Source organism: Macrobrachium rosenbergii, chromosome 48 (assembly GCF_040412425.1).
Source record: "Macrobrachium rosenbergii isolate ZJJX-2024 chromosome 48, ASM4041242v1, whole genome shotgun sequence".
NCBI classification, from domain to species: domain Eukaryota; kingdom Metazoa; phylum Arthropoda; class Malacostraca; order Decapoda; family Palaemonidae; genus Macrobrachium; species Macrobrachium rosenbergii.
In genome coordinates, this window is record NC_089788.1 from 52,795,101 (window position 1) to 52,813,200 (window position 18,100).

Consider the following 18,100-nt stretch of genomic DNA (forward strand, 5'->3'; position numbering starts at 1 on the left):
ACTGTCTCTCAACTGGTATAAATATTGACGGGCAACGATGCTGCTTTACTTCTGACAAGGTAAGTCTTGGTAAACAGTCTCTGCTTACTTGCTATGAGGCTGTAATTTTTCAAGAGGTAACGCTGCATGTAACCTTTGCATCTTAGGCTGTCATAAGACATTGTGTTTCTTAAATACGAATGTTGGGAGATATTATTGGATTATGGAAATACTTCTTCCTTTTACTGCCTCTACTTAAATTTATACTAGTTATAATCTACAGTTAAAAGCATTTGGGGATGTCTTGGATCCAGTTATGAGAAACGAAATTCTAATAATATTTATAGAGTTAAGCCCAGTTTCTTGTTCTGCAAATTGTCGATTACCAGGTCAAAACTCTTATAAACAACAATGAAAATAGATAAGCATTTAATAATGACTGCAACTTCACTGAGTTAGGATATTCGTTAATTTTCCACACAGCTATACATCTTACAGTACAAGCTTTAAATTCGGTACAGTATCAGACCATTTCTTTGACAGATGAAATTCCTGCTCTTCCTCTGTGGTTTGGCCGTCGCTGCCGCCAGCCAGTCTTGGGACAGTTTCAAGGTCAGTGTCTTATTTAGATGGTTCGGATTTTGTTATAAGAAACCATAATGGCCATAAAGACCTTGAGGAATATCCTTAAAGATTACGTGCCCCTTGAACTTTTCACCCAGTTGGACAGCGATTTGCTAAGCTTTATTCATGTGTCTTTGTGGTGAAGTGAACTCTCCTTTAAAATTCTTGTATTGTAAACTGTAACTAAATCAGAAGTCTGAAAGACAACCTAAAATAAATATGTGCGGGCTTACTTGCACGTAGACTTATAGCGAATTTAAATTAGTATTATTTTTGTTATTATACGGACATCAGCTGACCCACGGCAAGGCCTACTCCAGCGCCAAGGAGGAGCTCTACAGGAAAACCATTTTCCAGAGCAACCTTAAGTTCGTAGCGGAACACAACGAACGCTTCCGAAAGGGCCTAGTCACCTTCAACGTTGCCATGAACAGATTTGAGAGACATGGTAGAGAGAGAGAGAGAGAGAGAGAGAGAGAGAGAGAGAGAGAGAGAGAGAGACTTACATATCTCTTTGCTTTTTGTATATGCATTATAGATAATTCATCTTGAATATGCTGAAAAATTGTATTTTCAAATAAACAAAATTTCCTTCCACCATCTATTAATATTTTCAAATCCATTTCACCTTAACAGACCACAGAGGAATTTGTAGCCCAGATGACTGGTCTGCAAAGCTGCAGAGCACCGAGGGAATGGAATTCGTTCACTTCCCTGAGGTCAACAGAGCTGCCACTGTTGACTGGAGAGACCAGGAGCTGTCACTCCCGTCAAGGACCAGGGACAGTGTGGATCTTGCTGGTCCTTCTCTACTGTAAGTGTCACTTAAGAGCCATTTGCTTTTATTCATCTACTTTGTTTTGTACCTTTTTTTTATACAATGCCTTACCAAAAGGAAAATTTGTGAACAACAAAAGCTAAGAGTATAAATTACAAACCATAAGCATCAAAGGTAGAATTATATCTCTCATACTGTCAATACTACATTTCTAATGTTTGTGATCACACATTATAATAGTATATGAGGTATGTGTTATTGTCGTCGAAAATGTCCTGCTGTAGTTAAGCAAAGAGAATTAAGAAGTAACACTGTTATTGATGAGGAATAGTTATCATTAAAACTTTGTGAAATTGAACTTCATTGAACTTTTGAATCGTTGTTCATTTATCTATTTCAATTACATTTAAATGATTTTCCTAAATCTTAATGTATCATTTAAAAATTAGTCATGTTTTAGATCAATTCAGGTGAAAAGCCATGAAATTAATTCCGACTCATGCGACAGTAAAACAAAGGAGAACTTTTTTCAGTTGAAACACATGAAACTGTATTTGGGCTAAAGATGATGAATGAGCCAGTTATTACAACTGCCTCTAGAAGAGTAGAACATTTACCGTTTCCTTTGAAATCTGAATCTCCCAACAGACCGGAGCTCTTGAAGGTGCACATTTCATCAAAACCGGAAGTCTGCCAAGCCTCTCCGAACAGCAGCTGGTTGATTGCTCAACAGAAAACAGCGGTTGCAACGGAGGAGTTGTGCAATGGGCCTATGATTATCTCAAGTCCTGCGGAGGAAGCCAGACTGAGTCTTCCTATCCTTACGAGGCTATTGTGAGTCTTACTTGAATGTTGTCTTTGTCGTTCCTCATTCCTTACATAGTGTATCCTTGACTCGGATTTCAGTACATGAAGCCAAAACTAAGATTTCAAGGTCATGCAAAAAAATCTAATTATCGCTCTTACTGTTAATGAATCTCTCAGGACAATGTATGCCGCTTCGATGCATCAGAGATCGCTGCCACTGTGAGTGGCTACAAGAACATCCCCTATGGCGATGAACAGACTCAGGCCTCTGCTGTCCACGACCAAGGTCCAGTCAGTGTGTGCGTCGATGCTGGACACTTGTCCTTCCAGTTGTACAGCTCAGGTGAGTCTCTTTTCCATTCCCTTCCCTTCCTATATTACTTGCTTACTTCACTTTTAATTCCCACGGTGCCAAAATATGTAAGAATTCGTATCTACATAATTATTTTAAAAAATTATACTTGCCTCTTATTGTTTTGCTACTAAAATGACAGTCTATGGAAAATGAGAAAAACAAGCATTTCATAGCTTTTCAATTCTGTTTTATTCCTCCCTAGGTGTCTACTACGAACCAAACTGCGACCCTCAGGGCATCAACCACGCCGTGTTGGCCGTAGGCTACGGAACCGAGGGAGGCGACGACTACTGGATCATCAAGAACTCCTGGGGTACCGGCTGGGGTGACGCTGGATACATGAAGCTCACCAGGAACAAGAGCAACCACTGCGGTGTTGCCACCCAGTCTTGCTACCCAACCGTCTAAGTATTCCAAGAAAGTAATTTTTTTGGCTTCCAAGAGATTTAAGTACATATTGGCATCTGAAATCATTAAACCATTATTATCCAATATGGTTTGTCTCTGAATCACTGTTGGAATGAATAAATTAAAATAAAATCAGTTATTTTTTTGTTTCTTTTTCACATTACTGTATTCCGTCTTTTAAATGTGCAAGGGATATTATTGACACCTTTTATTCCTCAACGAGTAAAGAAAATTAAACGCAGCAGTCTCCTAATAAGATGGAAATCCCTCTTGATAAAACGGGTTCTCTCTAAGACATGTTCATAATAACATCTCATTACTTAGCCAAGATGTTATCATACTTAAAGAATAGAAGTGCCTCGATGAAAGGTAGCTTCTTGGAAAATCTGATTTCTGACAAAGGAAAAGAAAGGCATGAGAGAAAGTTATATATATTGCAAAACGAGGACAAAATCAGAAAGTATTGGGGCAATAGGATATATGATACCGGCCTCAATACAGTAGTGACTTTTTGGCAAATTGTTAAAGCCCAGTTTTTCGTAACGAATGTCAAAGATATAACTTACATATTTATTAATGCTAAAATGTCAGACTGGCACAAAAAAGAGTGTAATCAACGCAGACTGAAAAAAAGGAAATAGAAGAACAAATAACTTAACCCCAAGGGGAACAATAACGGATAAGTACTTTTGCGCAGGCCAGGATTCGCACCCTCTGATGCTTGAGAAACAACGATAAACGGGAACTTTGGCCACCCGGCTATCAAGAGAGAGGTGAGATGATATCGACTCTGCTGTACATATACCTGTCGAATTCAGGTTCTGTACTGAGTATCGATATCAGTTCATGTCGCCATGATAGTTAATTATGAAGCTATGTCACTTACGCACGCATTACTTTTTTCTATATTCACAAATATTAAGCTACAAAATACCGTTAAATACCGAATTCGCTATAACTAGGGAATACGTTGCAACCAAGGAGAATCAATAGTGTATAAGTGACAAAAATTCACAATTGGTGAAGTGTTACAAAATTACAAATCAGCTACTTTAGTGGAAATGGGTTATTATCGATTCTAAATACAGAACTTGATTTCGACAACAAAGTTGATATCAACTGATCTGTCTCTTGATAGCCGGGTGGTCGAAGTCACTGTTTATCCTTGTTTCTAAACAGACCATGGTCCGAATCCTGGCCTACGCAAAAGCACTTATCGATTATTGTTCCTCTTGGGCGTAAGTTCATACATGATGCAGTTAATTCACTATATTTGTGGATTAATATCTGTGAACATACAAAAGTCACTCGCGTAGAAGTGACAAAAATACATACATCTTGCATATGAATATAAATATGAATATGTGTATATATACAAATATATGCACTTACTTACTTACTGTGTATATATATATATATATATATGTATATATATATATATATATATATATATATATATATATATATATATATATATATATATATAAATGTCTACTGTGCCTTGTTAGTTTTTATAAAATATTTTATTGTCTTCAGGTTTACATACAAATAATGTCACCATTACAACTTGAAGTTCATTTACCTTTTTCATTTTCTTTATCTTCTTAATGATTTTTTTTGTAAAAAAAAAATTATCACCTTAAATGAACGTTTCCATTGTATCAGTGGGATAGCGAGTTTTCTTTAACAAAGCAACTAATAATTATCTGAAATAAGCCATACATAATATAAAGAAGCAAACAAAAGGAGTCATTCTTAAGGCTAGAGAAAAATGAAGAATGTAAATGGAAGAACTTTAACTAAACAAATGTTACGATCTTGCAAACACTTCACTTCCAGAATATGGAATCCTCTAATTGTTTCAGCATTTCCAGTCCCAGCAAACCCGTCTGCTCTGAAGAAACGCATTTACTAATTCCACGTTGGACTGACGGTCATGATGTGAAAACAATTACATTCCCTGGTACGACTTGGGTACGAGAATTAATCGTTTCGAGGTATGAGTGTGTGCCATCTGTCATTGCATACGTTTCTTCTCTGATAACTTGTTTGGGACAATCCAGCAGATAAATATGCACAAAAACCGTTGTCGTTGGGAAAGTCATGATGATAACACACGGGTATTTTCAGGAGTAGAGGCGTGGCTGTTACGACTTATCTCTGCCTGTGAAGGACTTCCTTTCAAATGTTAACCCAGATCTTTGAAGTGATTCGGTTGATTACGCTTTCCCGTTGAAAAGGAAAAGCTGCAGAATATATTTAGCTGACAATTTTCTGTTGATGTCTTTAGCAGTAGTGAATTATTATATTAAAAAAGTACAAATGGTCACCAAAATATTTGCTTGTCTATTTCTTTTTATTTATGCAAAAATGATTTTCTATGCGCGTAATAGGTGTCATTCATTCACGTTAATTATAGACTTTTGAAATTGAGAGTACTAACACCAGATCAGGCAAGAAAAGTTAATAATCCAAACAAATGAATTGAAAGGAAAATTTAACAACTACAGTTGTTATTTTTTTTCAAACCGTAAGTAGATGAAAAGAGTAAATAAAGCAATCAAACCTCTAACTTCTAAAGATTCATGACTTGTTTGTAAACTCATGCAAAAGACAAGAACATTGATAGAACGCTTCTAAAAGGGAAATCTTAAAATGTTGAAATAATGCATTAGACGAAAAAAAAAATAAAATTACACGTAAGTTTTCATTTTAAAAAAGTCATAACAGTCACTCTTGGTAATGAGCAATTCCGTGGTTATTACCGATGAAAAGAGTCAGTGAAATAACGTTCCATTTTGGAAAGCTCAACCGAATAATTATTAAGGAGGAAATTCAGCACGAAAAGCTGACCACTATTTACGTAAAATAACTGAGTGAAGAATCATCATGATTATTGGTATTCTGAAATGGGAGCTCCACCTGGCTGCCTTCTCAGTCTAGGGGAGGGTCCCGTTTCCTGACAAATGAATTTTGACTCAAAAAGTGAATCATGTACCTGGAGGTTAGCTGACCATGGTGGTAGCAGCCAGGAAGAAAACGGCATTTTCACAGATCAAGCGGAAAGTTTCTGACGGATAAAATTCAAGAAAAGACACAGAAGAGAGAGAGAAAGAGAGAGAGAGAGAGAGAGAGAGAGAGAGAGAGAGAGAGAGAGAGAGAGAGAGAGAGAGAGAGAGAACATAAAGCAAATAATTTGATAGTCAGCATGTTACATGATCAGGATTTGGCTGGTGTTGGGCAACCAAAATAGTCCATCTAACCTAGTCCACGAGAAAACATACAAAAATAATAATTAAATAGTATATATATATATAATATATGTAAGTATATAAATAATTGGATTTATGAACTAAGAGAGCAATATATATGTACACCTAGAATGTAATATACTCTAAAGGAAGTAACTGGATGTTATTGCAAGAAAATTCCTTATGTTGCAATTTTGCATGCATAATCATCAATTGCTGCTCAACAGATTGAATGTTATCCAGTTTAAAGGAAAAGTCCAACTGACCCTCCCTTGTAAACTTTCCCTGATGAAGTGCTCAGATTCTCTCTTGGTAAAAGAGATATATATGTATATATATATATATATATATATATATATATATATATATATATATATATATATATATATATATATATATATATATATACATACAGTATGTATATTTTTATATATATACATATATATATCTACTTATATATATATATATATATATATATATGCAGTATGTATATTTTTATACATATACATATATATATCTACTTTATATATATATATATATATATATATATATATATATATATATATATATATATATATATATATATGTATATATATATATATATATATATATATATATGTGTGTGTGTGTGTGTGTGTGTGTGTGTGTGTTGTGTGTGTGTGTGTGGGTGTGTTTCAAATGAACGTTTGAGTAGATCACTATATATTTTAGCATATAAAACGACCCACACGGTCGAAACATTAGTTATCAGGAAAAGCAAACCCCGCTGCACAATGTACCCAATGCATGAGAAGTCCTCCAGATGTCTGCATAAGAGGACTGCAAGTGTCATTTTGTAACTGTCTCTCAACTGGTATAAATATTGGACGGGCAACGATGCTGCTTTACTTCTGACAAGGTAAGTCTTGGTAAACAGTCTCTGCTCACTTACTATAAGGCTGTAATTTTTCAAGAGGTAACACTGCATGTAACCTTTGCATATTAGACTGTCATAAGACATTGTGTTTCTTAAATACGAATGTTGGGAGATATTATTGGCTACTTAAATTTATACTAGTTATAATCTATAGTTAAAAGCATTTGGGGATGTCTTGGATCCAGTTATGAGAAACGAAATTCTAATAATATTTATAGAGTTTAGCACCGTTTCTTGTTCTGCGAATTGTCGATTTACCAGGTCAAAACTCTTATAAACAACAATGAAAATAGATAAGCATTTAATAGAGACTGCAACTTCACTGAGTTAGGATATTCGTTAATTTTCCACACAGCTATACATCTTACAGTACAAGCTTTAAATTCGCTACAGTATCAGACCATTTCTTTGACAGATGAAATTCCTGCTCTTCCTCTGTGGTTTGGCCGTCGCTGCCGCCAGCCAGTCTTGGGACAGTTTCAAGGTCAGTGTCTTATTTAGATGGTTCGGATTTTGTTATAAGAACCCATAATGGCTATAAAGACCTTGAGGAATATCCTTAAAGCTTATGTGCCCTTTGACCTTTTCACCCAGTGAGACAGCGATTTGCTAAGCTTTATTCATGTGTCTTTGTGGTGAAGTGAACTCTCCTTTAAAATTCTTGTATTGTAAACTGTAACTAAATCAGAAGTCTGAAAGACAACCTAAAATAAATATGAGCGGGCTTACTTGCACGTAGACTCATAGCGAATTTAAATTAGTATTATTTTTGTTATTATACGGACATCAGCTGACCCACGGCAAGGCCTACTCCAGCGCCAAGGAGGAGCTCTACAGGAAGACCATTTTCGAGAGCAACCTTAAATTCGTAGCGGAACATAATGAACGCTTCCGAAAGGGCCAAGTCACCTTCAACGTTGCCATGAACAGATTTGGAGACATGGTAAGAGAGAGAGAGAGAGAGAGAGAGAGAGAGAGAGAGAGAGACTTACATATCTCTTTGCTTTTTGTATATGCATTACAGATAATTCATCTTGAATATGCTGAAAAACTGTATTTTCAAATGAACAAAATTTCCTTCCACCATCTATTAATATTTTCAAATCCATTTCACCTTAACAGACCACAGAGGAATTTGTAGCCCAGATGACTGGTCTGCAAAAGCTGCAGAGCACCGAGGGAATGGAATTCGTTCACTTCCCTGAGGCCAACAGAGCTGCCACTGTTGACTGGAGAGACCAGGGAGCTGTCACTCCCGTCAAGGACCAGGGACAGTGTGGATCTTGCTGGTCCTTCTCTACTGTGAGTGTTACTTAAGAGCCATTTGCTTTTATTCATCTACTTTGTTTTGTACCTTTTTTTTATACAATGCCTTACCGAAAGGAAAATTTGTGAACAATGAAAGCTAAGAGTATAAATTACAAACCATAAGCATTAGAGGTAGGATTATATCTCTCATACTGTCAATACTACATTTCTAATGTTTGTGAGCAAACATTTTATAATAATATATGAAGGCACGTGTTATTGTCGTCGAAAATGTCCTGCTGTAGATAAGCAAAGAGAATTAAGAAGAAATAGTGTTATTGATGAGGAATAGTTATCATTAAAACTTTGTGAAATTAAACTTCATTGAACTTTTGAATCGTTGTTCATTTATATATTTCAATTACATTTAAATGATTTTCCTAAATCTTAATGTATCATTTAAAAATTAGTCATGTTTTAGATCTATTCAGGTGAAAAGCCATGAAATTAATTCCGACTCATGTGACTGTAAATCAAAGTGAAACTTTTTTCAGCTGAAGCACATGAAACTGTATTTGGGCTAAAGATAATGATTGAGCCAATTATTACAACTGCCTCTAGAAGAATAGAACGTCTACCGTTTCCTTTGAAATCTGAATCTCCCAACAGACCGGAGCTCTTGAAGGTGCACATTTCATCAAAACCGGAAGTCTGCCAAGCCTCTCCGAACAGCAGCTGGTTGATTGCTCAACAGAAAACAGCGGTTGCAACGGAGGAGTTGTGCAATGGGCCTATGATTATCTCAAGTCCTGCGGAGGAAGCCAGACTGAGTCTTCCTATCCTTACGAGGCTATTGTGAGTCTTACTTGAATGTTGTCTTTGTCGCTCCTCATTCCTTACATAGTGTATCCTTGATTCGGATTTCAGTACATGAAGCCAAAACTAACATTTCAAGGTCATGCAAAAGAATCTAATTATCGCTCTTACTGTTAATGAATCTCTCAGGACAATGTCTGCCGCTTCGATGAATCAGAGATCGCTGCCACTGTGAGTGGCTACAAGAACATCCCCTATGGCGATGAACAGACTCAGGCCTCTGCTGTCCACGACCAAGGTCCAGTCAGTGTGTGCGTCGATGCTGGACACTTGTCCTTCCAGTTGTACAGCTCAGGTGAGTCTCTTTTTCATTCCCTTCCCTTCCTATATTACTTGCTTACTTCACTTTTAATTCCCACAGTGCCAAAATATGTAAGAATTCGTATCTACATAATTATTTTTAAAAATTATACTTGCCTCTTATTGTTTTGCTACTAAAATGACAGTCTATGGAAAATGAGAAAAACAAGCATTTCATAGCGTTTCAATTCTGTTTTATTCCTCCCCAGGTGTCTACTACGAACCAAACTGCGACCCTCAGGGCATCAACCACGCCGTGTTGGCCGTAGGCTACGGAACCGAGGGAGGCGACGACTACTGGATCATCAAGAACTCCTGGGGTACCGGCTGGGGTGACGCTGGATACATGAAGCTCACCAGGAACAAGAGCAACCACTGTGGTGTTGCCACCCAGTCTTGCTACCCAACCGTCTAAGGATTTGAAGAAACTGAATTTACTATTCAGGGGAGAGATTCATGGCAATATTATCCTGATCTAGTGAAGCAAAATGTTTAAGTCTTTATAAAATAGACCGCAGTTTAATATTCAGAGAAAAATACGAATTGGTTTGTTCTGTTTTTAATCCAAAATTTTAGTTGCAGAATTCCTGTCATTCTACCAATGTCGTAGAGGCTTCAGAAGGTCTCGGAATATTGAGTATCATATCTAGTAATTTGTTATCACGGAATTTGAATAAAATTTGTCATGTTGCATATTCTTCCCTTTCCGTTATTTCTTTTGTAACCTTCCGCAGGAAATAATTTCTGTTCGTCTATTGTTTTTAACTAAAATAAAGGTAAGCACTAAGGGATTTTCATATTAAATCTATAAATAATAATGTATAAGCACTGCAGAAATATGCTGTATGGGGTCATACTTAATTCTATCCCTGACACCGCTTTGGAAAATTCATATTGTAAATATGAGCGTATCAAATTAGTCATGTTTTATAGGCAATGCATTCATTTTACTCCTGAAATCAGTATAACATTCGCGAAATTCTAAATCTAAAATTCTACGTATAGATGCAAAAGCTGCAATAGCAGTTAAACAACTGTAACTCACTTTTCTTCAAAATTGCTTTTGAAGCTTAATGGCCATTTCCCCTTTTACAGCGGATTTTTCCAGGAGCGGATGAATATTAAAACGTGCTAATCACGAAACAAGTCTGGAAAGTCTTTTCACAAAACATTCACGCGAGAATTTCTTTTGTTCCAAAATGAAAGCAAGATAGGTTTTTTTGACAACCGTTTTAAACCTTTTGAATCGGACCGTTAGCAATAAAACAGACAAATAGGCTAAAGAATGACTACTCGGGTTATATTGAAAAGTAATCCAGCAAGAAAAGTTTCTGTACATTTTACGAAATACAATAACCGTTCAACAAGCTCAGTATTACAGAGGAACACGAGAATCAGGACGGTCTTATTACGTTGATTGTTTGGACGACTAACGGATTTGTCTAGTTTTCTTGAAGTGGAGACAACAAGGGCCAACCAATTATGACGAAAAGAAATGCCTTCAGTGACCACGGCTCTTTCCTCTTCGTTTTCTTACATTAATGAAGTAAACATTATCGATAGCTTTAAGTTCAGGTATGAGGAAGATCATAAGATAGCGATGCTCAGAAGTAAAGACAAGAAAAGTTTCAGTTTGAAAATGAAACTGTAGTTGTGAAATGCACGACGAAGAAACAAGCCGAAACAATCAGAACAGAGGTAAATGGTCTGTTAAAGTGTACGGGGAGAGGGATCGCAAGAAAAGAGCTGTAGATTTGCTTATTTGAAGTGGAAAGTTAGAGTAAGGATAATTATTGTCGTGATATTTGGAATTCGTTTCCAAAGTAAGTTGCCTTTCCACCTACCAAAAACGGGAGTCAAGTTGCAGAGTACTTAATGGGCATAGTTACTAGCAGCATCAATACCAACGGCGAGGGGTATTAAGTTCGACTTCATTTGCACTTGTCCCTCTATTGAATTGCGGTGAGTAACAAAGGCCGCTGGTGTCTTTGAGCTTTCAAAGTGCTCGTTGCTGATGCACTCAACCAGAATTTCATTTACTGTGGTGGACATCAATGAATCATGTAGGCTTATTTTCCCCTTCCTTACACCTGTTCCTCCACTTTATTTCTCAGTTATTTTGGACAACCTTTCTCTTACTAAGTGACTGCCATTTAGCTGCATGAGAGTAGGAGTTTCAGCTTTCATGAGCTTTTATTGCTGGCTCATAATTCTCCGTTTAGTTTTGTTCAGTCTGTCGCATTATTTCGATATAGTTTTTTTGCGAAACTCGTGATAATGACGAATGGGCTTTTTAATGGGACCATCCCTTCTTCCCGCACCCTCTCTAACCGTGCGTGTGTCCCACTGGCAATATCGATGATCATTTCCTCCTCTCGTCACATTTCACTTTTCATTTCCTTCTGTCCCTCGAATCATTCCCCATGCACTTCCCCTTCTCGTCACAACCACCATGGTAAATTACGGTGCTCTCGGTCTATCAATCTGGTTATCCCTCTCTCCATCTATCTTTTCGCTTCTGCTATGATATGCATCATCAACCCATGGAAAATCGCGTCGTTAACTTGCTCAGAAAATTTGTTATGTCTATTTACGTCTATCTATTTGTCAATCTTTTTCTTTTTTATTCGTAATCCTCAGAGAAAATTAAACCAAATTACAAATGTTTTATATGTATTAATTCAAGTTTTCATGAATTTTGGGCAGTTTCAAAATGCTTCCTAGACAATACGATCTCTAGATTGTTTAAAGACTGGTTTAAAATAAAGCCTGAGAACTGAAAACTGAAACTAAAAGAAAGAGAGGGAAAAAGTAGAAGAGCATAAATGGGTAAGACCCACTTGTCAATTTGTTGGCCAGCTTCCACTACCCGCTTTTCTAGCTGTCGTAACTTTTGTTTAGGCAAAAAGGAATGATGGCGTATTTAGAGGTGGACGATATGGTACTCATAACCTGATGTTGTCAGTTTACACGAGATGATGTAAATATCTAATATTTTGCTCACTGAGCCGCTCTTGTAGGCTAAGTCCCATATACAGAGAAGTTCCAGAGCATCATTACTATTACTTCACGTGACCAGGATACTACAAAACACTCTTAAAAATCTTTAAATTTGTGCTAATTTTATTATCGCATCCCATTGCACCACATTCACAACGGAAATATTTATCTCTGCTTACGCATTTTCTTTCACTAGAATTTAAATGCAGACTTCAATTCAAGAATAATGGTTGAGAGAACAATCTCGTCACACATCCAGACTTCTGATCCCAGATTCCTACTTGACCTTTGACCTCTAAATATGTCCCAGACCTTGATCTCACTTTACCCGTCGGATTTAGTAGTGAATTATTCATACCAGATATGAAGACTTTGTCTTGTATAGTTCAAAAAATTTTCCAAAAGTTAAATTCTTTGATGAACTTTGACCTGTGGGCACGGTATTCATCTAATCTTAACCTGCATCTCCACAACGATATCATACTGGATAATGCGGCTCAAAGCTGAAGTTTCTTACATAATTGAAAAATACATCCAAAAGCCAGAGTGCTTGTTGGCCTTTGACCTCTAACTATGAACTTGATCATGATCTCATCGTAATGTATCACTAGCAATATCTCGAGAACATTTTGCAGAATGGGCGTACAGGCTTATAAACAAACTTTCTATCATACATATATACATGCACATGCACACACGCATATATATATATATATATATATATATATATATATATATATATATATATATATATATATATATATATATATATATATATATATATATATATATATATATATATATATATATATATATATATATATATATATATATATATATATATATATATATTTAAAACGTGTGTGTGTTCCATCCAATTTCGAGAAATAAATGAAATTTTTTCACTGCAAAGAATTCTTCAGTGGCAAATCCATTTACAGCCGAATATAATGATATCAATAATCACTTGGCAATGGCATTTCTGTCGTGCTTACTCTTGAATTCACAGGAATACTGAAGCATCCACGACGTATTGCTTATTCAGTAATTGATTACCATAACTGGAATAACTTAGCATCTCTTTTTCTTTATCCTATTTTCTCTCGCTCTTTACTTATGCACAGAAGCTTCGCATGAAAAGAATACTAATTTGCCACCCTTCAAAATTAACACAATGTAATATACATATTTACCACGTCTTTGAAATCATAATTTGCTGTAGTAAAAACGACTGTGTCATATCCTCGGGGCTGTAATGCAAATTACCCTATATATCAAACACTTATCAAACACAGTTCCTTGTGCATTATACAAAAAATCGGGTGTAAGGTAACATCTCCCCTCGTCTCGCGGGAATTTGAGTTGGCGAGGCTTGTTTAAAGAAGTCTCTCTCGCATTCAAGATTGGCAAGTCATCAGGAAAATTTTCTTGCCACCAGCCATTGTCCGTTCTTACAGGATAACCTTTTTGGCTCCTAAACATAAGTCAAGTTTGACCAAAATAATGGAAAAGTTATGATATCTTACATGCGAAGGAAGTAGACCTTCCTTTAGACAGGTTCTATTGAAAAGAATAGCTGCATTAATCGAACTGACTTTATAGTAGGCCTTTTCCATTCTTCTAATGATTCTTTTTTCCTTGATATTAGTGCTTAATAAAACCTGGTCAATTTCCATAATTTGGCTGAAAAAGGAATAAAAGAGAGGCTCTGAGTTTTGTGAATTTATTTAATGCTGAAAGCGGTAAGGAATATAAACTTAAGGGGTAACTGAAACGTGGAGAGAATATCCCGCAGAGTTTTCGGACGCCCTTCCCGGGATCTACGCTTTCCATCATATATTCCTTGCCGCTTCAGTATGGAATAAATACAAATGACCTAGAACCCCTTTGTTGTCCGTTTTTTGAGCCAAATTATGAACATTGTCCTGGTTTTATTAAGCACTTAAATCGAAGAAAAAAAATCATTAGGAGAACTAAACGGATTTACTATGAAGTCTATTGAGTAAATGCAGGTACTTTTTTTTTTTTAACAGAAGTTCTGTAAGGATAATTCAGATTAAAATGTGTTTTTTTCTTATTCCAAAGAAGGTCATTAGGAATATTTCCTTGAGTTCTTTCACAATTCCTTTGTGCATAATGCATACTGTAACTTCTAAATTCGTGTAAAATTCCACAAAAATTCCACGTGTAGGAATTATCATGATAACGTGAATTTTATGCTTACTAAAGTGACTCGTGAGACTCCTTTTCTTGAGTTTTATCATTATTCTTTTACTTACATCAATTTATGTCTCTGCAAATAGTTAGTAATATTTCATCTTTTAGAAAACATTCTTAAATCTATATTGCAAAGCTTTTTTCGATCTAGTTCTTAGACACATTACTAACTGTAATTTTCAGTAAAAATCTCAAAAAAATAAATTTGTTTAAAAAAAAAGTGAAAAATAACAGATACGCTTTCATTTTAATTTCTGGTATGAAATATTAATAACATTAACTACAGAGGAAACTCGCATATGAATGTAATTTTCGCTCTCCTGAATAATTATTTCTCATTAAACGTGATTCCTACATGGCAGTTTTGCACAAGAGATTAAATTAGGATTTCTTGGAACTTTAATTAACGATGAAATATTTAAGTATGACTCGCACAGTTCTCTTTCGCATTTCCAGAGGAAGTTCGTTTTTGTTCCTCTGTGGTTTGGCCCTGGCTTCGGCCAGCTAAACAGGGAAGATTTCAAGGGAGTTTTCGCTGACGATCATCAGACAAAATTATTCTTCTGGGAGACGAATTATCCGTTTAAACCATTTTTTCATTATACTTGTCCAACCCATATCTTGCTGAATTGATAATAAAATTGGAGGATTAGGTAATTTAATTTATTTTTCACTTGATCAGCGAATTTTATCTTATTCCCATCCACGAAGCCTTCTTTTTCTCAACTCAATACCTAGTCGGGGTCGTTGTTTTCAGCGAGTCATCCCCAGCTGTTTCTAGTTTTAAATTGCTATGGCAGGTGTTTTAAGGACAATGCTCTCCCTATTCATCAGGGCTTAGGACCGGCACAGTGTCGGCTAGGTTACCATCCACGAAGCCTAAGAACTAAAAATCTTAGTCCTAATGCCGATACGCGAAGCCGCTGCAGAAAATACGAATATCTACCGATACGAACTGTTATCGAGTTTGCGATGCTTAGCATTAAAAAAACTGATCAACCTTCCCAGGAATTCAGGAGGGAAAGACCTTCTCGCTGACATTCACATTATGTTGTTTTCTCGGGCTTAACTATCATCCACTACCATCACGGCCAGACTTTGTCTTCTTTATTATTATTTACACAGTTTTTCATCTGTCATGAAATTACAGGAACCTGTGCAGCTGATGTTGATATCATGTTTTGAATAGGGTGGAAATAATATTTTCCGGTTCGCTTTGACCAGATGGCGTCAGTGGGTGTTAAAGCTTCTCCAGTATTTCACCCTTGATCTCCTACAGCCTTCAGGATGTATGGAGGAAATTTCAACATTAAATAAATTTATAAATATATAAATCAAACTAAAACCTAAAATTGAAAAAGAATAATTTCATATACACTCACACACACATATATATATAAATAATATATATATATATATATATATATATATATATATATATATATATATATATATATATATATATATATGTGTGTGTGTGTGTGTGTGTGTGTGTGTGTGTGTGTATGAAATTATGCTCTTTCAATTTCAGGTTTTAGTTTGATTTATATATTTAATGTTAATGTTGAAATTTTATATATATATATATATATATATATATATATATATATATATATATATATATATATAAGTATGCATATTCATACATACATATATATATACAGTATATGTATATATTTTTATGTGTAGGGTATATATATATATATATATATATATATATATATATATATATATATATATATATATATATATATATATATATATGTGTGTGTGTGTGTGTGTGTTCGTGTGTAAACCAGACCTGATGCGCGAAGTGTAGTCAAGGAGGTCATAAAAAGGCAAAAAGAGGTCAAATAAGACCGAATAATCTGCTAATGGAGCCATAATGGTATTGTGAATGCCAGTTTATCGCTTTCCGTTCGACGTTTATGATCTTATGAACGCGGCCGAAAGAAGTTTTCATCTTAAAAGTTAGCTCCAACTCTTTCCTAATTGCCTGGATTTGGAAAGGTTTTTCTTTGTGCTTTGCTCAATAATATAAGTGGTGACCCTCTCCCCCCTTTTTTTCATTCGGGTATCAATGAATTTATTTAATGGCGTCGATTTGGGGTTACTTGTTCGTTGTATATACAGTATAAACATATATATATATATAAATATATATATATATATATATATATATATATATATATATATATATATATATATATATAATATATGTATACATATAATGTATATATAAGTATATATATATTTTCTATATATATGTATGTATATATATATATATATATATATATATATATATATATATATATATATATATATATATATATATATATATATATATATACACACATACTATCAGTTAACGGAAAAATAACGGAAACTTTTGAAGAGATTTCTGGCTAAGTAATAACTCTGAGGCCTAATAAAAAGAGTCTTTTCAAATGCATTTCTGAATGCGACTTGAAATTTAAAAATTCGTTTCCATATTCCCTGAATAAAATGGAAATTTGTGCCTAGATGAAATGGAAAAATGAAATCAGTGAAAAATCATATCGTTTCCTGCGAGGAAAAAGTAAACTCGGAGATATTTCTGTTGGGAAAAATACAGTTTACTTATCAAAGAAATAATAAAAAAAATGAGGGCCTAAAGATTTCTCTCACCCGCTAAATGACTCCTTTTCCTTCAGAATGGATGACTCCAGGTGGGATTCCTAGCTCTGCTCTTCTCCAATCTGTTGCTACCCACCAGAGTTGACAAGGTACCACGTACATAATTATTAGTTTAGCTTAGAAAAGGGACACCCCGGCTTGCTCGGAGATCAAACCCATTACCTCTCCCTGGTGAAGTGATCGTCCTAACCACCAAAGTACAAAGACTCATGAAAACTTCAAACGAAGCGTTACAATGTTTTTCTTTTCCCCAGCCTCTTGGAGCTTCCCACCTCCGGAATAGCTTCAATGCGGACTCGCGACTGCCGTCCGCATCCTTCCCCCGCAGGAAACGCCTCCACAAAACTGGGTTAATCTTGCGAAGGGAAGGCGAACAACGACGCCACGAAACAAAAGGAAAAACAATTCCTGACAACAAGCTTCGACAGAGAGAAAGATCAGAAAAGCCTCTTTGTTTTTTTCTTTTTCATAAGCCTGTCTTTTCAAGATGAGGTTGCTAGCCCCATACCCTCTCCCCAACTTGGGCAGCGACCATCCACGGTAGTATAACCATTTAGCAATTATTTCACTGATAAGCCAAAAAGATATAAAAGATCATATGTATGTATATATATATATATATATATATATATATATACATATATTTATATATAATATTTATATAT

The 18,100-nt window shown here is 35.4% G+C and overlaps 1 protein-coding gene and 1 pseudogene across 1 annotated transcript; both read left to right on the top strand.

Moving 5' to 3' along the window:
* Positions 1-434: 434 nt before the first annotated feature.
* Positions 435-3,086, top strand: LOC136831395 (digestive cysteine proteinase 2-like; annotated as a pseudogene).
* A 4,358-nt stretch (positions 3,087-7,444) lies between these two features.
* On the top strand, positions 7,445-10,237 carry LOC136831396 (digestive cysteine proteinase 2-like). The gene is made up of 6 exons (XM_067091760.1): positions 7,445-7,602; positions 7,909-8,061; positions 8,241-8,420; positions 9,036-9,221; positions 9,372-9,537; positions 9,752-10,237. The coding sequence occupies exons 1-6, from the start codon at positions 7,534-7,536 to the stop codon at positions 9,955-9,957; spliced, it is 960 nt and encodes a 319-aa protein (XP_066947861.1). The 5' UTR covers positions 7,445-7,533; the 3' UTR covers positions 9,958-10,237.
* Positions 10,238-18,100: the final 7,863 nt, after the last annotated feature.

Coding starts and splice junctions, on each gene's coding strand:
- LOC136831396 (XM_067091760.1), top strand. CDS start 7,534: ATGAAATTCCTGCTCTTCCTCTGTGGTTTGGCCGTCGCTGCCGCCAGC. Junction 7,603..7,908: donor AGTCTTGGGACAGTTTCAAG/GTCAGTGTCTTA, acceptor TACGGACATCAG/CTGACCCACGGCAAGGCCTA. Junction 8,062..8,240: donor TGAACAGATTTGGAGACATG/GTAAGAGAGAGA, acceptor TCACCTTAACAG/ACCACAGAGGAATTTGTAGC.